General features: G+C 38.6%; 1 protein-coding gene across 4 annotated transcripts; it reads left to right on the top strand.

Annotated features, from left to right (window-relative positions):
• Window positions 1-749: 749 nt before the first annotated feature.
• ppfibp1b (PPFIA binding protein 1b) lies at window positions 750-25,330 on the top strand. Of its 4 annotated transcripts, XM_079465387.1 has the most exons (28): window positions 769-906; window positions 9,037-9,125; window positions 9,459-9,664; window positions 10,576-10,662; window positions 10,899-11,012; window positions 11,142-11,273; window positions 12,823-12,915; window positions 14,598-14,682; window positions 14,986-15,030; window positions 15,670-15,731; window positions 15,818-15,902; window positions 16,196-16,335; window positions 17,222-17,313; window positions 17,813-17,872; window positions 18,417-18,477; window positions 18,931-18,963; window positions 19,082-19,253; window positions 20,850-20,991; window positions 21,185-21,316; window positions 21,510-21,660; window positions 21,830-21,941; window positions 22,110-22,198; window positions 23,012-23,134; window positions 23,230-23,355; window positions 23,679-23,867; window positions 23,959-24,135; window positions 24,229-24,294; window positions 24,390-25,330. In XM_079465387.1, the coding sequence occupies exons 2-28, from the start codon at window positions 9,062-9,064 to the stop codon at window positions 24,474-24,476; spliced, it is 2,925 nt and encodes a 974-aa protein (XP_079321513.1). In that variant the 5' UTR covers window positions 769-906; window positions 9,037-9,061; the 3' UTR covers window positions 24,477-25,330. The 4 variants fall into 4 exon arrangements, with proteins under 4 accessions (XP_079321514.1, XP_079321513.1, XP_079321515.1 ...); XM_079465388.1 differs by lacking the exon at window positions 14,986-15,030 and having other exon boundaries at window positions 750-906; XM_079465389.1 differs by lacking the exon at window positions 17,813-17,872 and having other exon boundaries at window positions 776-906.
• The last annotated feature ends 71 nt before the right edge of the window (window positions 25,331-25,401 follow it).

The following is a 25,401-nucleotide window of genomic DNA, read 5'->3' on the forward strand; positions in this document are numbered from 1 at the left end:
CTTTGTAGCGTCGGCTGCATCGTCAGTCAGGATCAATCCCTTTCCATCGGCAAAAAGTTCAAATGCATTTAGCCATCTTGTCCACCGCGGACCCAACGTGGCTGGATCGCTGTAGCAGTCGAACTTGGCAACGCTACTGTCCATCTTTAACGTTCGCCGCTAATCCTTGAAACTTTTGAGTTAACTGAGATAAACTATACTTTGCGTGACGCACATCTAACTCACTTTCAGATTTAACTACCGAGTGAGTCCTTGTTGTAACATCCCCGTCGCCAATGTTATAACCTTTCTGGTTATTTCGGATCGAACCACACAGATCCCAAGTTTAACCTGTCATCCATCTTTTATTCTCCTCTCCCGTGTGTTCCCACACTGATGACGTCACATCAATACACAACACACAGCATACCTTCCATGAAAACCAATGCAATTCTCAAATTCCCTTTATTACCATAAATCCATTCTAATTCATGTAATGGTTTCTATTGAGTTTTCATAGTGGAGTATCAGATTTGAATAAAAAACTCAGTGCAGAAACTTGTTATTCTATATTTGACACCACACACACAAACCCGACAAATTCGAGTAGTTGCAAAACTACTATGGCCGAGGTTCCTTTTATGAATATTTATGACATTTCAGTGACGTTTCTTTGACTTCAGTTTAAATATTAATTAGGGATCCCTGTAACTTTCCAATCGCGAACACCATCTCATGAATATTAAGCAGCGAGCCTAAGCCATAGTAATATTCCTTGCCGGTGACGTCTCACGTTCCCACTTTCATTGTCGACATGGCGCAGGCGAGGTGGGAGCACAAACTACGGAAAGAGCAAACCTCGTAAAGACAAGGAAAAGAGCAGCCCACGTACTTTATCTTTTATACTTCAGACGCCATCCATATTTGGTAAGAAACTGCGACCGACACGCGGGCAGAAATGTCGATTAATATACTTTTCCAGTTGGATTAACGTGGCTTCCTAAACTTGTTTGAGTGGGAAGCAACTCGCGTGTTACTTTATTTCTGCAGGGTCGTTTTTGTTACAAGATACAAAGTCGCAAGAGTGTAGGAAAAGTGAGTTGCGCGCGGAGTTGTGAACTGTTGAGGTTGTGATATAACAAGTACTAATCCAGTCACATTTACATAGCCTAAGGGATGGGATACATTACAACAGCATTTGTACACAAAGTATATGTCGTGATACCTTAAAATCTTGATCACCCGTGTAATATTTAGAATTTGAATTAAAGTAAGAAAACAAGGTGTGTTTTAGGGTTTTAAGGTGTGCTTTTGAGACCGTTGAAGCACAGCTGTGTTTGTGGTGTAGTGATTCACACATTCCACGTAGCCACGCAAGAACAAGAGCTGCTCTCTGTTACATGAGTGTGACTTTATTTTGCGCTTTACCTGTGATTTGCAAAATGTTATAGATGTATAACTTCCAAGTATACGCTTATTTACCATCACAACTATTACAGGAATTCTAATGGATTAAATTGTTATTATATGAATGATTCAAATTGATTTTAACTGTGGTCTCTGCTGCGTTCTATTGGTGGGATGTTATCTGATTAATAGGAACCAATAAAACACCATTACACCCTACTGGAATATGAACCAAAACACACTGCATAAAGGAATTTAGTAATGGTTTTAAAGGTAAACCACTGGTGGTTCACAATAGTATTCGTAATGAAATCCTTTCTATAGTGTTCCAGCAGGGTTGTCATTGTAACTCCTTTGATCATTTGCAGCATCTGAATCCACGATAGTCACGCATCCATGAGTTTGCAAATTGCAATGTTCTTCCAGTTAAAGCCTCTGTTGAAAGATGTCTAAAACATACTTTGCTAGGGATTGTTGATTCATCCTTAAATAAAGCAATAAAAGTGCACGTTGAGCTGTTTCTGTACTTGTACCTAAGCAGTGTGGAATTGCTTTATTTTTGCCGTCAGCTATAGATCGAGTATGAAACACCCCTTAACACAAGCTGCCCTTCTCTCTTCCATGCGGTTACGTTATAGATTACTAGTTTCATTGACGCCTTGGCTTTGAATATTGACGGGATGTTTCGCAGGGCTGTACAGTGTGACATCTGTACGAAAAAATCGGTCCGTGCTAAGACGACATTTAATAGTGTAGCATGCGTGCGATAAAGATTTGAACGAGCATTAGAACATTAGACAGAGCCGCCTGTTTGTGTGAAGTGCGTTTGCTGTCGTGCCTGTACGTGTGTTAGGTTAACTATAGGCGCACCACTGTTTATCTTCGTTTATACTAAGTTTTTGCGATTAAAACTTGTTTTCCTGTCTGCATTATGCTAATTTATCAAGAGCACTATGATCTGCACGATGTGGAAAAACATGGAAGGAATCACATAAGCGTAATTCTACTTTTTAAATATGTCCTTTGCTTGTTCTGCGTTTCTTTGAGTGAATGAGTAGCACAGTTTAACAGGTAACAAGCGTGACAGTCGTGGATTTGTCTTTATCGCAATGTATGAGGACATAAACACACAAACTTCACAGAGTTATGGCTGAAGTTTATTTTACGAACGTTTTACTCCCTATGCCTGACTGCTTTCGAAGAGTGGAGCTCTTAGTGTGTAATATCTAAAGTGAAAAAGAAATTTATCTCTTCATTTGTTCGTTTAAATTTCACTTTGAAAAAGGAGGAATAAAAATGTTCTCTTTATTTGTAGCGATGTTTTGTGTGGTTCCTGAAGTTGGCGACGACCCACCAAAATCAAAGTTCGTTTAATTTGAACCAGATGAACAAAATAATATACTTGTAAATACGTTGTAAATGTATAAACTGCAATGAACACTATAGTACATTTACTATAGTAAGGTTAAAAAATACTAGAGTACTCAAGAATTTCACTATAGTGAAATTATTATTATATTATAATTACTAGAATACGACAGACAGATGTATTTACTAGTGTATAGCAAAACATTGAAAATACAGAACTCTGAACAATGAAAAGGAAAAAATGATTTTGGGGAAAAAAATATATATGCCCCTAATTTATCCATCTGTATGTAACATGAATGTCCTTTGTCATTTACCTGCTATTTATGTGATGAAATGGACTTTTAATACTTGTGCTGTAACTATTTGTCCTGTGCTACAAAATCTCTGTGCAAAAAAGTTAACGTACAGCCCTGGCTTCAGATCACTGCCATGTGGAAAGCCTGTTTTAATGTTTTGAATCTGAAAATTAATATTTGTTGGTTGTTGCTGATGTATGAGTATAAAACATTGCTTTGTGATGCCTAATGTAGCTACAAATATGTCTGAGTGACTGGAATTATTGACACTATTCCAGTGTATAAAAACTATTCCATCCGTTTTCTATTTCTGATGTGTCTAAGAGAAGGAGGCTGTTGGAACCACGGCTGTCTCTCCTCCCACGTACAAAGACAGAACTGAGGCTTGTGCACATCTGTGGTCTAGTGCTTTGTGGATCAAATAAACATCTCTTGTAACTCTCCTTTTGGCTTAAACTGAGATATTTTTTCCTCCGCGTGATGTCAAGCACAAAACCCTTTTTAGTATCTACAGACATTGTATAAAATAATTCACCCACACTATTACATTGGTAAACAATGTGTGTTATCGTTAAAAAGAAACTAAAACAATCTGTTATTATGGATAAAGCACATACAGTAAAAATAAAGTATGATTAAAAAATCATGGTGATTTGGGCATGTACAATGGTTTTTGGCTGTATTTTCTTTAACTCCTTCTTAATTCCTTGGTATGTAAATATGGGCCGATACCATCAGTATACCTTCACAACTCTAACAGTACCTGTGTTAGTGCCGCTTATCTTTCATATTTTGGATCTAATGTGTAAATCCTTTCTGTGGCCTTTTATCCAGAGCTGAAAGTTAAAAAGACTAGAAACTTAACGTGTTACTAATTTAGATTTGTTTTGGTAAATAATTAGAGCTAATGTTTTTTTATATTATTGATATGTATTTATCTATAAGATGAACACGTGCTGAAGAATCCATTTAAAATGTCTTTCCAAGCACAGTTTTCTTCTAAATCTCTTGCATACTTCAACTACAATGTGAATTAACTTGAGGCAAGTTTGCTGGGCTACACGGGCCTGCCATAAATGCTTTTATTTCTGTTGATAAGAATGACCCGAAGGCTGCTATTTTTCCCCAGTATGTGCCAGCAGAGGTTTTTCTGCCAGTCAGTCAGAGTGCTTCAGAAAGGCTCAGTAGCTACTACAGCTCAGACCGTGCGGAGTGGATGAAGTTCACACACATTTTGCCCTCAGGTGCCTGCACTGATGGATATAAGGGCCATTAGGACGTTTTTTGTGTTGGGATGCTTTCATGTTGTGATAGTAGTATTAAGGCCAGAAAAACGCAGACTAATTGTGGCCAGCGGGGTGGGACGAGAGCCATGAAGGAGCGGCGCCAGGCCGTGATGCGAGTGCACGGGTCTCACATCACTCACGGAGGAGCTCCGGAGGCAGAGAGGAGCAACAATAGGGAAGGGAGAGAGAGGACCAGGCCTGGACTTTACGTTCTAGTTTATTGTGTTTGTGTGGCTCGCAGTCGAGCGTGAGAGCGGCACTTTTGTTTTGTTGTTCGTTTATTTTATATTGAATTTTAGGAAAATGTGTGATTTTCGTTTCCTCTTAATCCAATTGTTGGCATGATTTCTACTTCTATTTGTTTGAATTATTGTTGAAACTAAAATCAAACTCTCCTAAAAAAGGAGAGACTTCTCTGTAAAGAGTTACCTTTGTCTGTGGTTTATTGTTATGTTCAAACGTTTTTATGGTTGACAGCATGCTGTTTGCACACGTGCATAAAGTAGGACTAGGCCGAATGACGAAATATGCCTTTACTGCGGAATAAAATATTCAACCATCAAATATTTTTCTATTCCGTGGAATGTAAGTATGTAGGCATGGTTAATTTGCCGTGGTTAACGGCTAAACTGTGGTTAATGGTTAAAATGTGGTCAACGGTTTGTGCATATATTCATACTAGGATGGGGCGTTGTCTACCAAATTGGCATCAGATGATACCTATAGTAAAACATCCCGATGGACGATGACATCGGGGGGCGAGGTGAGGTATGGGTGTATCTGTTGGATGGCCATCTGCCAAAACGTTAAAAACAATTATATCAGGATTCCAGACCAAATTGCATTTGGCGATCAGTTTTCAAGAAAGCATGAGCATTTTAATATGAACTTACACATTCATAACCTGCACATTTGGAATTTCTTCCTGTTGTTATTTGAAGAGGAAAGAAGAGGAGATCTAGAGCCCAGCAGTGTAATGCTGTCATGCAGGGCAATCACAATGCCGGCCAACATCGTGATTGGTGTCAGCCATCGGCTATTGACGATGTCATTCTTCTATCGGCCCAACCCTAATTCATACGTCATTGTTATACGTACATGTTGTCTATCTTCCTACTGTATTCATATGATATAGCCAGAAGATGAATGAATAATAAATCTTATCAGAAAATAACTTGATATCTTTAGTACATTTTCATGACTTGCCTACATTATAGCCATGTGAGCATTCAAATTAGCTGTATTATATAAATTAAATCAATCTATGAAAAATGTTGTATAATATATAGAATTATAGTGGGAGATTGTTACCCGGAAATATATTGTTACCGTGAAATAAAATAAGATTTTTTTGGTCATTACGCCCACCCCAATTCGTAGATGTAGCATGAGGTTTCAAAAAGCATGTGTTATCCCTTCTCGCAGGCTGGAAGCCACATTGTTCCAGCCATGAGAGGAAATTCCAGCCATGCAAAAATCTGCAATGCAAAGCAACCTGCACTTAGCTTGAGTTTTATGTGTGTGGTTAACTCATAACAAAGGTATGGCACAGAGGGAGAGGAACAAGTATTACATTAAATTCTGGGTTGCGTTGTTGTGAAACCTAATCCATTTGATTATTATGGATTAAAATAACTGTTTAGAAATGACTGCAGGACAACATACAACAAATCTGTGGGTTGGTGTTAAGCAGTGTAAACATGCAACAGATGTCCTGTTTGGAAAACACAACTGGACTTAACAGTGTCTATTCAATGCCGTAGTTGGTTATTTGTGTACAGTTACATAGATTAAAGAGCGTTTTTCTATTTTTAAAACCATTGAAATTATTTCCTAACCAGTTCACTGGACGCTGCATGTTATTGTTGAAGCCATATTATTATTTATAGCAATATGCAGACATTATTTCTGACATTTGTTCCCAAATATACTATCCACTCATTTCTGTACACTATAGCCTAACCCCTCTTTTTTGGATCTGTGTTTAGCCTTTCTCCTGGTATGTTATTTTTAGTGCATTACAGCACAGAACATTATCTATATCCTAACATGACGGTATGTCTTCACCTTCTTCTTTTGAGCAGTAAACTGAGAAATGCTGCCGCCGTTGTGTTCTCGGGCACGGAGCCAAAAGGGTCTAACAATGTGTCCCCGCTAGTTCCCTACACAAAGTGCCCAGTGTCCCCAGCAACAGCACAAACCCCGTGCCAATAATTGAAATAAATGCCTCAGTTATTCTTTTAAATCAGGGGCTGATGGGTTGGCTCTTGACTGCGTAACCCAGGAAACTGCAGACAGCCGAGAAAAGACCAACCTTTCACCCAAAGGATGTTCTCTGTTTTCTGGAACCACTGCTGTAATTCAGAAAGCAGGGATGTCCTGTTGTAAGTGGGTAGATGTGAAGATCAGGCGGAAGTTTCTAGCTCCAGTTCCTTCTGAAACTGCTCGTGTATCCATGTGATGTAGTATTACGGGTATATCAAACAAGCTGCACAATAGAGTCTCTGTGCGATAGTTCAACTATGTGCCAGTCTTGCTGGAGACTACCAGACAAAAACTTTACATTAGAAGTGCATGAGCACATTGTCTACCAAGTTACAGTACTACTTTGCACTACAACTGAATATACTGTGAGGGAAATAATTATTTAATCCCATGCTCATCGTGTAAATTTGCTTGCAAAGAAATGAAGGGTCTAAAATTATTATGGTAGGTTTATTTTAACTGATAGAGACTGGGGAAATGTTATATAAACTAAAGGATATAAATTGATTTGCATTTCAGTCGGTGAAATAAGTATTTGATCCCAGAGCAAAACATTGCTTTGTTCTTGGTGGAGAACCCTTGTTGGCGAGCACAGAGGTAAGCCATTCTGATAGTTGTTCACCAGGTTTTCACACGTGTCAGAAGAATACATTTTAGTCCACTCCTCTGTAAATCTTTAAGGTTGCTTCTCCTTATGCCACTCTTTGGTTGTCTTGGCAATATGTTAAAGGCACATCCATGACACATCTTCAGTGATCTTGTTCAGGGGAGGAGGTTCTCGTTCAAGATTTTGGGGTACATGGGCCCGTCCCTCAGCCCCTCAATGAGTTATCCTTTACTTGTAGCAGAGAAAAACCCTAAAGCATAATGATTCTCTGTCGCTCCAAAAACAGGAATACATTAAGGTCCAACAGCACATTTTCCAAAGTCTTTTCTGAATCGTTTTTGATGTTCATTGTCAAACTTCAGAAGAGCCAGGCGGGCCTTCTTGGGCAGGAGGACCTTGCGGTTGCTTAAAGATTTATTGTGGCATTGCGTTTTTACCAATGGTTTGTTTGCCAACTGTGGTCCCATCTGTCTTAAAATAATTAACAAGCTTCTTCTGTGTAGTTCTGGGCTGATCTTTAACCTTCCTCATGAGCATATTTAGCCCATTGGGGAAATCTTGCAGGGAGCTCCAGAGTCCAAGGGAAATTGATAGTATTTTGTAATTCTTCTATTTGCAAATAATCGCGCCAACAGTTGTCTCCTTCTCACCAAGCTTCTGTCTGTAGCCTATTGAAGGTTTGTGCAGGTCTACAATCTTGTCCCTGACATCCTTTGAAACCTATTTGGTCTTGACCATGATGGTGGAGAGGTTGAAATAGAAGATACAGATTCTGTTGGCAAACATATTTAATAAACATAACAAGCGGACTTAAGGCGGGCGTACACGGTGCGAATTCTGATGGTCGGAAGATCGTATGTCCACGCACACGTCACGAGTGAGTTTATCTGAAAATCATACGGACGAGGTGATATACGACACGATTTTACGACCTGCCGATTTCCGAAGCAATCGCACAAAGTTCCGCGCCAAAAACATGGACTCAAAGGAAGATTTGCTTTTTTTGTGGCAGCAATGGCTTGCGAAAGAATAAAAAAGAAGAGAAGGGCATGGCAAAGAGTTTGGCTGAAGAGCAGAGAAAAGCATGGACTTCCAGTTCTTCAAAAAAAGCCGTGTATCTGTGTGCGCATGCTTTGATGTGGTCCTAGTTCGTGATTGGTCAACTTCAGATAGATCAACAAATCGGCTCGTTCAACCGCACACATGTCACGAATTCAAACCCGATTGCTCACGAACTTTTTAGACATGTTTAAAAATGTTCGGGAGGTTGGGAAGTGCTCGTAATTACTCGCACCTGATACGAGCCGTGACCATACGAGCATACACGATTTCCACACGATTGAAAAAAATCGCATGCGAACTCGTACGACAGCAAAAATCGCACCGTGTACGCCCGCAGTACTTTCTTAAAGTGACAGGACTAATCTGTGGTCCATACACAGTAGGCACATAACCAATTTGTGGAGCCAGAATTCTTGCTGGTTGGTAGTGGTATAAATACAAATTTTACTGACTGAAATGCAAATCCAATTATAACCTTTATAAAGAATTTCCCCCTGGTTTGTTTTATATTCTGTCTCTATCAGTTAAAATAAACCTACTATGAGAATTATAGACCCTTGATTTCTTTGTAAGTAGTCAAACTTACAAAATCAGCAGGGGATTAAATAATTATTTCCCCCACTGTATGTAGCATTAATAAGATCTGGTTATTGTTATATTTGGTGTCCAAGTCGGCAACAAGGTTTTATAGTTACTGTATGTTTTTTTTTAATGTAATTTAGTTCATTTATGCTTTTGCCTCATGTGTCTATTTGTTTTACAGGATTAACAGAACAGATCCGAACAAGATGATGTCTGATGCGAGCGACATGCTGGCAGCTGCCTTGGAGCAAATGGACGGCATCATAGCAGGTACAAATGTGTTTATATGAATAATGCAGGATTTTCTCTTATTTAGCTTTTTATTTAACGTTCTGTCCTGTTCATGTCAGCTTTCCATCCCATGTTTTATTCACTTTACACTTTTACGGTTTTCTGCAGAGAACCCTATTACAAGGCTTGGATCCTTGCTTATGCATTACTAATTTCCATAATTTATACTTGCAGGGATGTATAGATTTATTTTAGTTTTAAGTTGTGCATATTGAGTGTTAAAAAGGCAGACAGTTCTTTAATCATCCAACTAGTTTATACCAACATACCACAAATCCCAATGAACTGCCTTTATTTATTTTTGGTCTTCAGGCTCCAAGGCTCTGGATTACTCCAATGGCATCTTTGATTGTCAGTCCCCGACATCGCCCTTCATGGGCAGCTTGCGAGCACTCAATTTACTAGAGGACCTGAGGGGCGTCCTGGAGCTCATGGACACTGAGGAGAGAGAGAGCCTGCGTTGCCAGATCCCCGACTCTACCGCAGACAGTCTGGTGGAGTGGCTGCAGGGTCACCTGGTATGTACCCGATATTCTAACTCTGGAATTTACAATATGTAGATATGAACCTATGAGCTAATGTTTTACGTGTTGCCATGTTGTTCATGGGTACTTGGGTATTTATACTTCCTATATTTATGGAAGTAAAAAATAGGCTGTAGACTATTCTCGTTGTGTCAGAAGTATTTCAACATGAGTTGAAAATAAATCAAAATTCTTATGTGCAGACACTTTATGGGCAAAATATTTTTGCTTATATATAATTGTTTTTGAACACCTAAACCTTAGTATTAAACCTCCTGTTTGTGCTAAGGACAAGTATTATGCTTAAAAGCAAGTGTTATAGTTCACCTAAAAATGAAAATACATTTAAAAACTGTATGACTTTCTTTTGCAGAACGTATTGTAAACAACATTGCCCTCTTGATTTCCATTGTATGGCCAAAAACACTTTTGCGTCTTTTGTGTTCCACTGAATAAAGAGTCAGATTTGAAAGGACATGATGGAGAATAAATGATAACAGAACTTTAATTTATGGGTGTACAATCCCTTTAAGGAGAGTCTAACCTTTGTGTAAATTGCGGCTTCATGCCTGTTTGCCATTCATGTTATACTCTAAGCTGAAGAGTCTTGGATATAATTTTCTGACGTCCGAGTAAACGGACTAAAAAAGTTGTTTTTAGAAAACAACTAAAAAAGTTGTTGTCGCTGTGTGTCTTGAGACTCATTGGATGGCTACCAAGGGAATGTCTACACATTATACCATATTTAGTCTGTTTACGCAGAGTATTGTTTTTGTTCACTCACAGCTAAAGTTTTTTGTACAATAAATAGTATGTGTTAATTTGAATGACGCCGGCCCTTTAAAATGTACATTGATGATTAATTTAATGATAAATTACTTAATTATATGTGTTTTTTCCGGCAGTCAAATGGACACATTTCAATTACTGGAGATGTTTACCAGGACAGACTTAATCGTTTTGAAAGTGACAAAGAATCCCTTGTGCTTCAGGTAACTTTTTTTCTAAATACATACATGCATATAATTGACGGATTAGTAAATATGTTAATATTGTATAATATTAGTTCACATTTTAGAAAGCTTTCCTGTAGCACTGATGGCAAATGATAGTACTATAAATACCACTCTCATGGATTTGATTTCTAGAAAGTATATAATGTCTGCCTTGAATGTATTCATAAGAGAACATTTTCTACCAAATGCTTTAATGTAATAATTGTTTTCAGGTGAGTGTTTTGACGGATCAAGTGGATGCACAGGGGGAAAAGATAAGAGATCTAGATGTGTGCCTTGAAGAACACCGAGAAAAACTAAACGCCACAGAGGAAATGTTACAAGAGGTGGGTTTTAAAATACTTCTGTCACAGTAGTCCATTTTTTCTATTGTGCCTCCACTCTATTGTCCAATAAAATGCTACCCTTTAACCATATGTGCAAACTTGACATGCATGGTAATTCTTGTTCCTCAGGAGCTCTTGTGCAGGTCATCTTTGGAGACGCAAAAGCTGGAGCTTATGGCAGAGGTTTCCAGCATGAAACTCAAGCTTGCTGCTTTGGAGAAGGAGAGACTTGAGTTTGACGAAAGGTTCGGGGATAGTGAGGTAAGGAACAAGTCCAACGTACAATTCTGAGTCAAAAGAGAGAGATAATTTGTGCTTCCCCTTGTATTGCAAGAGCAGTCATTGGTTGATTTGTGATTCCACCATTGGTGCACAGAGCGCTTCTGTTGTCCCTGGTTTGACATAATGCAGTTTGATGGAATGATGAATGTTTTGAATTGTGATTTGGGAACATAGTCAACCTATTGTTTCAGTGAAAGCCTAAAGATTTGTGCCGAACAATGTGCTCTTGCTGATCCACCAAATACGTCATGTTGTGGTACAGATGTTTGTTATAGTGCATTGGAATGCTGGGCTTCTGTTCTCTGCTGTTTAGGCAGAATGCAAACACAAAACCAGCCTTTTCCAGAAACCTCTGTGTTTCCTCTCCTGAAATGGTAGAGTGGCCTCTCTTCTCTGTGAGAGTGGTCATGACCACGGAGTACTGGATCCCACGATGGATATGCAGGCGTAGGGAAGAAGCAAACCTTAAATTGTCTTAGTTGGGATTCCAGTGGTTTCGTGTTCATGTGAAACACACTTCTGGCATTTATGGAGAGTAGTGCATTGTGTGAAAACCTGCTGTGGTCTTTCTCTGTTCTGCACCTGTGTGCATGTCACCGTAGGAAAGAAGATTTGTATTTTATTCCTCTCACGCCAGTGTATGTTTCTCTCACATGCCCTTGAAATTCTATTTCCCATTCTTTCTAAGAATCTATTCTGAGTAGAGATAACATTTGTTTATTGTTTGAATGTGTGTTTGGTCTAGAATGGCCAACACACTTTTCCAAGATAAAAATGGTTTGGGCTGTTTCCTGTGTTATTTTGCTGCCACATAATTTACTGGGTCAGCAAGACTTCCCACAATGTCCTGTTTTAAGCGGGTTAAGACGTGGGATTGTGATATGTAATTGTACAGTTATCAATACTGCTGTATTCTGAATGTAAATACTGAATGTAAATGGCAGGTTGTTCTAAACTTTCCCACTGCCTCTTTTTAAGCATTCAACGAGTGTTTACAACTGGAGGCTGTTCTGCTGTTTATTGAATCATAAATCTACATCTGAATCCCGCAAGCTCTGAGAGTTTTGCCTGCTGAATGAAACTGCACTAGAATAGAAGCTTTTTGTTCCTTAAAATATCTTCACCTGTTTGATCATTCTTGCACATAACACATGGGAAAATATGTATTTTATAGTTTTATAATGAGGCTAAATATAATTTGTAGGAATTTATAAGTCACTGTAAATCTATTTTCTGGCTTCATTGGAGGTTGAGATGGATCTCAACATCTCAGAACCTGAGCAAGTTCAAAGTGATTTGTGTGAACCGAAAATCAATTCCGACAAGCAATTCAGTTGAAATAAATACATATAGAATTAAATACATATTTTGAAAAGTAAATCAATTGACCTTAAATGTTACGTTCTGTAAAAACAGGATTTAGTTTGACAAAGATAAATGAATGTGGTTCATAATACATCATTTACAAGTCATTGTTGCTAAATTGTGAGAATGTTGGCAATTCAAGTATTTTTCTTATTTTGTGTAGGGTTTAATCTTAGAGATTAATGACCTGAGATACCGCCTGTCTGAGATGGAGAACGAACGGTTACAGTATGAAAAGAAACTTAAATCCACTAAGGTAAGTCACTTGTTTTGTGAATAATTAGTTTTCTCGTTTGTTCTTGTTTCTCTTTACCAATGCTAAACTCTTGCATTTCTCTGTCAGCTGATATCTTTTAAGTTTCTTCTATTTTCCATTTCCTCCTTGGCTAACCTCTCTTCCGCTAGTCGCTAATGGCTAAACTCTCCAGCCTGAAACTCAAAATGGGCCAGATGCAGTATGAAAAACAGAGGAAGGAACACAAAATCCAGGCACTCAAGGTCGGCATACTGCAGGGTACCTGCTTATGGCTGTGATCCTAAACCCAATATATATTTTTTCGTATTGGTTTTTGGCACATTTTAAATTTAGGTTGGTTCAAGATCACCTATATACTATACTTTACTTCATTTGTGCTCGAAAGGCAATTTGTTTTGTAGGTATTTTTACACATCAAGACAACAGTTCATGTACATTACATCACAACAACATTACATAATTTATGACAAAGAATTTAAAAACCTGATAAGGGATGGAATAAATGGAATCTGTTTGTTATTACAGTTGGGAAAGCAGGTCCAGAGGACTATTTATGAAAATCAATAATAATCTCTTCGGATTTTTTTGGGCATAAAAAAATACAGTACAGTAGCCTTAAAGAATTTTAATAAAATGTATGAAACAATTTTACTGATCAAAACACACCAACAGACACAGAGTACTGTATGTGTGTATACATCCGTTTGAGTCAGATACTACCCTTTCTGTTTTTAGAGCATTTTAAAAGAATCCCTACAGTATGTACTTTATTTTGAAAATCTTGCACACGTCTGGCCTGAAGTTCGGCCTGTTTGATTATCGTTATAGCTAGTCCCTAATAATTTAACTTTTTAAATTAATTGATATTAACTTACTAGCTGATGTAATTTAATAATTTATTTTGCTTTATATCAGAAATGATCTATAGGGACATGTAGGTTACTACAAGTTAGTTTTGGGCCACAGAAGCAAGCACGCGCAGTAACGTTTATAAAATTGGGTAACTTTTTTGGCATAATGGCAAAAAATCATGTTTGGTGATGGTTACGACGAAACAAAGAAATATTTTGTGAACTATGCAATGAAATTCATACATTATACCATGGTTCTAGTTTTGCACACAACTCTCCATTACACTTTGACTCAGAGCACACAATATTACAGGCCCCATTCTCACCATTTATAGGCAGACAGAGTTCTCATCATGATTTAAAAGCTGCTCATTACATACACCACTTCTCTGTCAGCAGTAAGTTGTTAGTACCAGTGAAAGATCTCTTCATGTTTAATTAACCACAGCTATGCTTTAGGGTCAGCCTGTACCTTGTCTTTAAGCTGTAAGGGCTACATTTCACACTGCTATTTAATGCAAAATATGCTATTTCTGTTGCTACTTCCTACTGTAGTATAGTGTTGGACCACACACATCAAAAAACTTAGTGTGAGGTTGGCACGACTGCGTTTTTCCCTTTTTCTTTGTGAAACACTTCTTTCCCACTCCTCAGTGATGTTTTGTTGAAAGTGACCATTGTCTAAAAATATCTCTTATTTATTTTTCATCTGCCAATGATAGTGGTTGCATGGCATGATGATATATAAGGAATTTGCCTTGTTCATTGTGGTTATGGACTATATGGGGTCCTAAAACACAGATCTAACAACAGATTTTGATGTATGTTAAGGAGGAACTGGTCACGTTGAGAAGGCAGCTGGATGAGACGGGGTCCAGATCCCCAACGCCTGCGGGGCTAGACAACACAGAGAGAGGTGGGTTATGTCGTCACTGTTATTCATACTTATTTACAGTATTGCCTGTCCCAGCATGCCCTTTACAGACTTAGTTTAGTCTTGTCATTGTGTTGGACCTTGTGATGCTGTAATAACTTAGCTGGGATATATAAAGCTTAATCATTTTTTTGTTTTCTGTTTTTGGATTCCCCCTTTTGGTTGTTTGGTTTGGGTCTTTGTTTTGCAAATCTTTTGCTATGCAACGATTTATGTATGCTGATTTACTTGTTCAACCCATTCAGTAACACGAGACGTTCAATATCATTGCTCTGTCTTAAACAGTTTTCCATTCTGAAGAAACGTTTAAAAAGAGGCTCAAAGAGAAACGTAAGGGGACCTCACGTCTACCTTCTACCCTTACATCCTTTATACTGTTTTTGTCCTCTTAGTCCTGCTTCCTTTGCCTGCATGCTTGGGCATGCTTTTCATCAAGCTTGCTTATCTACGACACAAAATACAGAATACCTCCTAGTATTAATAGATTTCAAACCGAAATGAAGTCTGGAACAGTGAAAGAAGGAAATACACGTACTGAGTGCTAATACATGTTAATCATGATAAGTGTCAGATCGTGGTAGCCGACTGGCATGTCACATTCACACTGTTGACTGTGTGTTCTTTGCCTGTCCCCTCGTACTGTAACACCTCCTATTCCCCCCAAGCTAGTTCTTTCACCTCCTCCTTCCCTTCCTCCATTATTAGCAACAATGCATTGCCCCGTAACTGTTATACCCATATTCCCTCACAGACTGGACACCCACTCTTATTTGTGGCTGCATACACTCATGTTTGAAACCCAACAAGCTCTTCCTCACTGCCATTGTGTACATTTCTCTCGTTTTTTACAAAAGGTCGCTGTTACATTTCACTCGACCGCATCTACGGTTTATGTAATGCTAAATGTCAGGAGTTTGCCCTTTAGGGTTTATGAAATGGTCTTTAGTTCACTGAGCCTGTGCCTTGCAGATATGGAGGTACAGAAGATGAAGAGAGCGATGGAGTCGTTGATGGCGGCAAATGAGGAGAAGGTAGTTTTAGGTCATGAGTTTCTATTCCGGTTGCTTTTGACATTTGTAAAAGAACCCGACATGGCAGCTTTTGGTACTTTGTCTAGGATCTCAAGATTGAAGAACTACGACAGTCACTTATGAGGTACAAGAAAGTGCAGGAGATGGTGATGTCTGCACAGGGACGGAAAGGTGATGTATAATGCATTTTTCTATTTATTTATTAAATAAAATAAATAAATAAATGTCTTTGTTTATATATTAGTTACAAAAATAAATCTGTTTTATGCATCCACCCCTCACTCCGCATGTTGCTTTAATTGATTTAATTTAGGATGAAATGTAAGCTAAACACCCAATTAGTTAAATCACACAATGTGCCGTTGATAAGAGGCTCAAAGTTATTAAAAAACCAGCGACAGGCTGTATTTGTTCATGCGACATTTGACTGTGCTAATGATCAAATCTCCCGTCTTTCTCATCAGATAAGTTCAGAGAAGGAGACAGTGATGAAAGCAATAGCGACAGCTCCCTGTCCATGTCCAACGCCCTCTCCGTTTCCATGGACACTGAGAAGTCTGTGCTCGCTTGCACAGAAGAAGTCATCGGGAGGGGACAGGACGAGGTGTGGCTCTTTTCAGACCAGAAACGTTCATTGAACCTTTCCTTGACGCTTCAGCCCAGTAGAAGAGTATAAAGAAACAGTTGCAGTACAGATAGAATGTCAACCTTCGACTTGTGCTCTGATGCTCCAAGACTAGTGCATTACTTGTCATGAAGTGACAGAATGTCTTCTGGCATCACTGTTCAGATATGTTGTATACAGTATAGCAGGTTTAACCAAGCTCCTAGGCATAGTTTCATAGGAGACCCTGGACTAAAAAACAGTCATAAGTATCAAGGGTATATTTGTAGCAATAACCAACTACAATTTTTGGAAAAAATCTATAATTTTGATATGATAGATTTTTTTTCCAAGATATTTTGTAAATTTCCTACTGTAAAATTATCAAAACTTTATTTTTGTGAGTGGATGCAGCAAAATCGAGAACAAAAATGGTCGGAAACAAACCTACAAACGTTGCTCGCTGTTGCCTGCTCTTTGGGAATTACCCACGCAAGTTTGGTATCTATGCAAAGCTTAGAATTTCCGCTTTCAGGTTCATCTTCTCTCCACAACGTCATTACAGTGGTAAGCTAAAAGAGAGCTTTAAAACCAACCTGATTCTTCTTAGCAACGGCCTGCTTCAGCGCCCCTGATGGACAACTTCAAAGGCGGTTTCCTCAATATTTAGATTTTTTTGCACCCTCAAATTCAGATTTAGTTGTATCTCAGCCAAATATTGTCCTATATCCTAACAGACCGTACATCAATTGAAAGTTTGACCCTTGTGACTGGTTTTGTGGTCCAGGGTCACATATTGCATCAAAAAACGCTGTTTTAAAGAATTGAAGAAAAACATCACATTTTAACACTGCTGTGGGTTTACTGCCTTATTTTTTCTACATAGATGTCCACATTTGTCAGTACACTTCAAGTGCCATCTTTCAGTGTATCATCCTCAGACAGCGGTCCAGTCCTGGAACAAATACAGTCATCAAGGTACAGTATTGCGAGACTCAAAGGGGCTGTACAGAAGTAGAATTTGTTTAAACTTGGGACAGTCTGACATTCAACAAATCCCAATATTTCACACATGAAATCACATTCAAAACATGGTTCACACACTGATCCACCAAAACCTGACACGCAGAGATATTCACAGCTATCTATGTTAGCATCTCCAAAACCACCTCCCCCTTTCTTGTTTTATGCATCCTAAGTCCTTCCATTGTTAGTTTTTCAAGCGCCTGATGTATGTGCTTTCCCAGTGACATCACAATTTTACAAAATGTTTCTGCCTTAGCTTTTATATGATCTATTATCAGTAATGCATCCATTTATTTTCCTTAATTTATGTGTCTGTTTCCTTTCTTATTCTACTGTGTATAATGTTTGAAACTGCATGTCAGTCTGCATTAGCCATGTGTGTACCCCACTGCCTACCCATCATGCTTTGCCACCACCTCTGCATCCCAATTGTGTGTTTGTCCTTTTTTAGTGATAAGGGGTGTGAGGAGCCAAATCAATCACAGGAGACCCTGTTACATGAGAGCCCCGAGTGAGTATGTGTCTCTGATGGCACACGGTTACAAAAATGGAACGCATTAAAGGGATACTTCACCAAAAAATGACAATTTTATCATCATTTAGCCACCTTCCAGCTGTTCCAAATCGGTTTAAATTTCTTTGTTCTGATTAACACAGGTTAAGATATTTGTTAGAATTCTTATAACAAGACCGATTTTGCCCCCCATTGACTCCCATAGACGAAAAAATACTATCTTTTCTTTTGTTCTGCTGATCACAAAATAAGATATTTTCAAGAATGTAGGACAGCAAACAGCACTTTTGACAACCACTGTATTTTTCCTACTATGTATAAGAATCTTGTTATAAGAATTCTAACAAATATCAACAACTCGAAGGTGAGTAAATTGTGACATTTTTGGGTGAAGTATCCCTTTAAATCACCATTTTTGGGGTTAGCAATAGGTCATGGTGTGTGTCTGACTGTGTGAACATAGTGCTGTGATATCTAGAAGTCGTATACTGTATATGGATATTTAGATGCTGTTATCGTAACTTGTCGTCTTATGTTTTAGAACTTCAGAGGTCACAAAGTCTGGGAGTCTGAACAATCTGGATGAAAGAGCCAGTGAAAAGGTGAACTTTTGTTTTCTTGTTGAAGGGATAGTGCACCCAAAAATTCTGGCATCGTTTACTCACCCCCTAACCTGTATGACTTTCTTTCTTCCGCAGAACACAAAAGAAAATATTTTGAACAAAGTTGGTAACCGAACAGCACTGGCACCCATTCACTTCTATGGACATAAAACCAATGCAGGTGAATTGGTGCCGATTAACAACATTCAAAAAAAATCTTCTTTTGTGTTCTGCGACAGAAAGTAAGTCGTATGGGTTTGAAATGATGAAGGGGTGAAGGAAATGATGCCATATTTTTCACCGATTTTTATCATTTTAATTATTGATATCATGATAGTTGTGATTTCCAAGACATAAAATGATCAATCATTTTACTATTATATGAAAATTCGGTAATGTTGTGTGAGGTAAAGTGACTATACAATAAAGTATAAAACAGAAATGATGTTGCAGAGACCATTGGCAGTGGATCAGAGACCAGCAGAGGTAATTCTAATCCTTTTTATTTCTCTCAAAAACAGGTTAACAGAATACTACTTTTTTTACATACACGCCTGAAATTATATTAGGTGAAACTCAGATTATGCAATGTTTTCTGTATCAGAGCAAAGCATTCCATGAGTTCAGCAAGATCACAACTCTACCACCCACATCCCCATCTACCACTCGCACTCCAGAGGATGACAGCTTTGGTACCAGGAAGGCCAGATCGTCCTTTGGACGGGGATTCTTCAAGATCAAAGGAGGAAAGAGGACAGCAAGTGCCCCTAATTTGGGTGAGACTTTCTTATTTGGATCTTCAAGCTCTTGCTCAGCGGTTGAAGTCTGACTGTTACAAAAAAACAGCTCCTGTCTGCCATGTTTGTGTTTACAGTACCAGACAAAAGTTAGGACACAGACTCATTGTTGGTTATTTGTTGTTGCTCTTTTACAATAGCATAATAAGAAAAGTAAATTACAATTTGACATTAAAACTATGAAGTAACAAATGGGTGGAACGTATTCAGTGACTAAGAGATAACAAACAAATAATAATAACAGCTTGTAGCCACTCGAGGCTGGTTTGTCTAACTTTTGACTGGTTTCTTTACTGTATGTGACGTTAACCTTTGCACTTTGTTTCCTTTCCGTGCTCTGGTGATGGCACATGTACATTGTTTTCTGTGAAGATCGAGGCCGGAGTGCAAGCGCTCCAATGCTAGGTACAGTACAGACATCCATTTATAGGCTAGACCTGCTGTATGGCCTCTCTGGAAGAAAGACAAAGGAACAACTGGATGTGTCCTAAAACCTCTCTTGTCTGTTTGTGTGTTTCTCTATCTCTTTCTCTGTTAAAGATGAAAGGACTCCTCACTGTTTATTTTTTGCTTCAAACCTTGATATAAATCCTTCTTTTATCCTTTGTGATTGTCTTGTTTTGCCTGAAAGCAAGCATCTTGGTCCCAGCATGAAGGAATTAAATCATAGTCGGGTTTGTTGTCATTTCTCTACCGCACAGCGAGCATTTACATTACATGTATTCATTTAGCAGGCTGTTTTATCCAAATTAACATTTTGTCAGTGAGCTATAAACAATAATAGGCAATCAAACACAAGACAAAAATGCAGTAATGGCTGTTGTTGTTTGGCTTCTTCTATAAATAATACTTTTTAAACTACATTCTACTATTGAGAAGAACTATAAGATGTGGTGACCATATTCTCCCAACACTCAAATGTTCTGCCCATATTCGTCTTTATATATGACCCACATTGTGCTGTTCAAACACTGAGATGTTGTAAAGGAATAGTAAAAATTCTGTCATTATTTACACTCCTCATTTCAAACCTGTACGACTTTCTTTCTTCAGCGGAACACAAAATATATTTAGAAAAATGTTGGTTGACTTCCTTTAGTTTGGTTTCCATACAACGGACCAACGGTTTCTGATAACCAACAATTTTTAAAATCTTCTTTTGAGTTTTGCAGAAGAAAGGTTTGCAGAAGAAAGGTCTTTTGAAGGTCAACTATTCCTCAAGTTCTGTACTTGCATGTCTGCGTGTGACACAATTCCACCCTGAAAATAAACTCTATCCAGTTGTTCTTTAGTCCAGACGAGAAGTCATCTGCAATTTTGATCCGTGATGCAAATTCTTCTGGGAAGACGCTGTCATTTTTAGGGTTGTATTTGTTCTGAACTTCCTGTTCTTGTTGTTTTACCGCTCTGCACTCCAGCTGAATCCCTGCCATGTTTTTTCTTCTTTCCCATAATCCTCAGTTTAGTTAATGCTCGGTTAACCCTGCGGGCTGCCCTGGTACTGCATGGTATTGTGGGTAATTAGTTTGCTGAGGTGACTTTCTTTTCTTGTGTTTCATGTGTTTGGTTGCGCAGCCGAGACGGAGCGGGGCGGCACAGAACATCTGGATCTGGCAGGCATGCCGCAGAGGTCAGCTGACAGCGACAGCACGCGCACACTCCCCATTTCCCCTGAGGGAAAGAAAAAGTCGAAAGGAATCAAAGCTCTCTTTGGAAAGTGAGTATGAAGGGAAAAACCTGCGCTGTTATGCCTTTTAGAACATGTTTTCGTTCTTGCATGTTTCATATGCTACTGATTTAAACTTCACACCCAAGTGTGATTTTCTTTTTTTATTAAAGCAGCAATCCATAACTTTGTTTGAAACATACTATGCAGTTAAGTTTCCTATTTGATTATTTTCCTTTTATAGGCTCAAAAGAAGTCAATCAACCACATTTAACCTGGATGATAACCTATCAGAAAGCGAGTTTAAACGGGGAGGAGTCAGAGCCACAGCTGGGCCCAGGCTTGGCTGGTCACGTGACCTGCAGAACACCAACAGGTCAGTATTCACAGAGACACAAGATGTACTCCTGCCATAGGCTCTTCTTGATGTGGGAAGACCCACGTGTGCCCGTTTTGTGATTTTAAAATCAAGTCTTACACACCAAAATGCTGTGTAATAAATACTTATAAAACTTCAGTTTTTCCTCTGGGGTAAGGAATGATTCTAGAGATAGGTTCATGTTTTCCAGTGAGCTGGATGCCCCGTTTGCACGCTGGTCTCGAGAGCAGGTGTGTGAGTGGATGCAAGAACAGGGCTTGGGGTTGTACGTAGGTTTGTCCAGGCAGTGGATCTCCTCCGGCCAGACGCTCCTACAGGCCTCTCAACAGGATCTGGAAAAAGTGAGTTCTTTGTAGGTGGAATCGTCTCATGATGAGTGTGCATAGAACCAGTGCACACATTTGGCTTACTAAATTAGCTCTCATACTTGATGGGGATTCAAATGCTGAATCCTTTTCTAGTGGTCTGTTAGTAAATGCACGCTGACTGTGATCTGCCTTCGATTTGCAGGAGCTGGGGATCAAACACCCTCTTCACAGGAAGAAACTCCAGCTGGCATTACAGGCTCTGGGCTCCGAGGAGGATGACAACAAAGGCAAACTCGACTACCACTGGGTGACAAGTGAGCAATGGGTGTTTATTTGAATGCAGTGTCATGAAGGAGTATTAGACTTGGATGTCGATCGTGGTTTAATAGTGTCCAGGCTAAACGCATCGGATTGAATCATTTCTTAAGGATTGATCTATACTTGGTGACTGACCAGGTCATTACCTTTTTTCTGTGTTCTAGGGTGGCTTGATGATATCGGGCTTCCGCAGTACAAGACTCAGTTCGATGAGGGTCGTGTGGATGGACGAATGCTTCATTATATGACAGTGGTGAGTTTTTTCTGTCGTTGCATATATAGATGCAGAGAAAAGTATGAGACCATTTCAAATTTATTTTCAGTTTTTCAGAATGTACCCTTTATAGGTTTATATGTATTCTGTGAACTACAGTAGTACAATAGTATTTCTTCCTAATTTCATATAAAAATATTGTTTCTATTTGCATTTATTTGCAGAAAATTAAAACTGGAGAAACTGGTCAAAATAACAGAAAAGATGAAAAAAAATCAGACCTCAAATTCTGGAAAACAAGTTCATGTTCACATTTAGGCAATACAATGTTTTATTATTATTTGTGATAACCTCGATAACCAGTATTCATGTGTCTTGTGGTGCTGTCAGTCTTTCCAATGCTGTTGGATGATTTTGTCTCTCCTGAGGTTTGATTTTGTTGAAATTCAACGGCCACTAGACTGGAAGGGCCTCAATACATCTAGAAATGCTGATTGAATGAAAATTTGGAACAGTCTCTTAACATATTCGGCTGTATTTACACATATTTTTACAGAAAAACACAGATAAAATGTGTGTACAGAAATCTTTTAACATGTGAAGTCTAATGGGGAAGTGGACAACAAATTACCATTGCAATGCATAACAATTTCATTGTTTATGCCGTAGGTGGTCTTGAGTTATAAATCCAATCTTAATCCATAAAATTCTATTAATCACTGAAATAAGAATTGCTTTATCCCAAAAGAAAAATATTTTCTGCTAGAGTAACTTTTATGTTGTTGTTTTCGCCGTGCTTGTTTGCCGTTCATATTTTAATCATCTTTTCTTTCTGTTGCCCATACTAAATAGGATGACCTGTTATCTTTGAAAGTTGGCAGTGTTTTACATCATCTCAGTATTAAGCGTGCCATCCAAGTGCTACGTCTTAATAACTACGACCCTAACTGTCTGCGTCGAAGACCTTCGGATGAGGTAAGAGGATACAGGAAAATAAACTGGTAATCTGTGCTGTTGAACTGTTTAATTGATATATCCAGCTCTAATCCTTACGCTCGCTGTGGTTTCAGAACAACATCAGTCCTGCTGAGATCTCTCAATGGACCAACCACCGTGTGATGGAGTGGTTGCGCTCTGTAGATCTGGCCGAGTATGCACCCAACCTGAGGGGAAGTGGAGTTCACGGTGGTCTGATGGTAAAACAGATTTGTATTGATTTGGTCCGTTGGTGATGTAGCTAAATAGTTACATGAAAATAACCATTGTTAAACTACAGTAACAACTAATTCATTTTAATCTTACCACAACCCTCACAGTGTAACTACATCATTATAGTAAATGAATGGTATTACAAATGGCCAAAAAACATCGTTACTACCACTTTTACGAGAATAAAACCGGGATTCATTTACATAAGGGTTGTTGTTTTAAAACCCAAGTTTTACTTTATTGGAAGGTTCTCGGTTTGAGTACAAAATAAAATGATATCAAGAGGAGAATATTTTGTTCTTCAATTCAGGTGCTGGAACCTCGTTTCAACGTGGAGACAATGGCTCTGCTGCTTAATATTCCCCCCAATAAAACTCTGTTGCGGAGACATCTGGCCACTCACTTTAACCTGCTTGTGGGTTCAGAGGCCCACCATCTCAAACAAGAGTGTCTAGAGAACCCAGACTACACCATACTTACTGCCACAGCTAAAGTGAAGGTATCATAAAAAACATCTCCAGTCTTAAAACATCTAGTTTCGATTGAAATGTATTATTAAATTGCTTAATTTGGTATCGTTTTTTATTTAGCCACATAAGCTTGTATTTGGGGGATTTGGGGGATTTGGGAGAAAGAAGAAGCAAGAGGACAACGAGGAGTACGTCTGTCCCATGGATGTGGAGATGCCCAAAGGACGCAGCTTTCAGAAGGGCTACAGAAGCATGGAGCTCCAGATTTACGACGACGATCTGGATCGATTTGACCAGGTGGAGCTTTGAAGATTTCTGATGCATGTCGTGAATATGCAAGGATGTTATATATATTTTGGTAATGTGTCTTTTTTGGTTCGCTTTGGACAGATGGAGGATTCAGAAGGAACAGTGAGGCAGATTGGCGCTTTCTCTGAGGGCATCAATAATTTAACGGTAATGTGCAGATGAACGACTCATCTGACTTGGTTGTTGTATGTACAGTATAGATTTCATGATATTTAAATATGCGTCTTGTGTCTTGTGCTCAGAGCATGCTGAAGGAGGATGAGTTCTTTAAGGAGATATCCACAGCTTTTCCCAATGCCAGTTTGAATGATGATGACTCCAATGTGTGAGGAAACTGGGGGGTGACCACAACCCCTCCTCACTATCAGTGCTACTGCTTTATCGGAAGGGACTTCTCCATTGCCAACACCTCTCTCTGAGAATGCCAAATACATTAATCAGAACCACTTACGTGTTACATTTGTATGCCCTTGCAGTGCATTTCTGACATTTTTAAACAATGTTGAATATGAACATTTATAATTGATGCGTCTGAATATATGTGCCCCAGTTTTGTTTTGAAGACATGTGATATGATTACTAATGAAAATGAATAGCGGTCCTACTGTATTTGCCGGTCATTGGAGATGTGCATTCTTTATCATCAGTTAGCCTAAATCTAAAGGTTGTTTGTCCCAGACTCCCAGTATTTGTAATGGCAACAGCACAATGACACTTTGTACACATGCATAATGAAGCTAGTGGTAAAATATTTTAAAACGTACAATTTAATGTTCTATGTGCAGGTCCAAATGTATAATGGCAGCGTTCTTTTTTTGGTTGATCAAGCCAGTGCCCTCCTTGATAATGCATATGCTTCATGCATTTGAAAACTCTGTACAAAGTATTTTAAATCCAACTTGTAAAGGTTCGCATTTGCATGTTATTTATATCAAATAGAAAAAATATAAGCAACATATGGTGCGTTATTTTAATAAAGGTTAATTGTGACATTACATAAAAGATGGCAATAATATTCTTTATTGAAATGCTATTATGTAGCATGGATCTCTATGCAATATTATGCGCACAGAATTAGTATGCATCGAGAAAAACATTTTTAAAGGTGCCACTCATAACCATTTCAGAGTTACATGTTTCTACTTCATTGACTTTTACTTATTTTTAAGAGAATAAAATACTGAAAAACAAACAGGCTGTCTTTGTGTTGATATGCTTCGTGTCAGATTGCTACGCAAATAATACCACCTGTGT

The sequence above is a fragment of the Barbatula barbatula genome (assembly GCF_947034865.1).
Source record: "Barbatula barbatula genome assembly, chromosome: 10".
In the NCBI taxonomy this organism is placed as follows: domain Eukaryota; kingdom Metazoa; phylum Chordata; class Actinopteri; order Cypriniformes; family Nemacheilidae; genus Barbatula; species Barbatula barbatula.

What these genes read in the sequence shown, in the direction of transcription:
- ppfibp1b (XM_079465387.1), top strand. Translation starts at nt 9,062, where the DNA reads ATGATGTCTGATGCGAGCGACATGCTGGCAGCTGCCTTGGAGCAAATG. An exon ending in ATGAAAGAGCCAGTGAAAAG is followed by an intron (nt 18,478 to 18,930) that starts GTGAACTTTTGT and finishes ATGATGTTGCAG; the next exon opens with AGACCATTGGCAGTGGATCA. An exon ending in CTCAACAGGATCTGGAAAAA is followed by an intron (nt 21,661 to 21,829) that starts GTGAGTTCTTTG and finishes TTCGATTTGCAG; the next exon opens with GAGCTGGGGATCAAACACCC.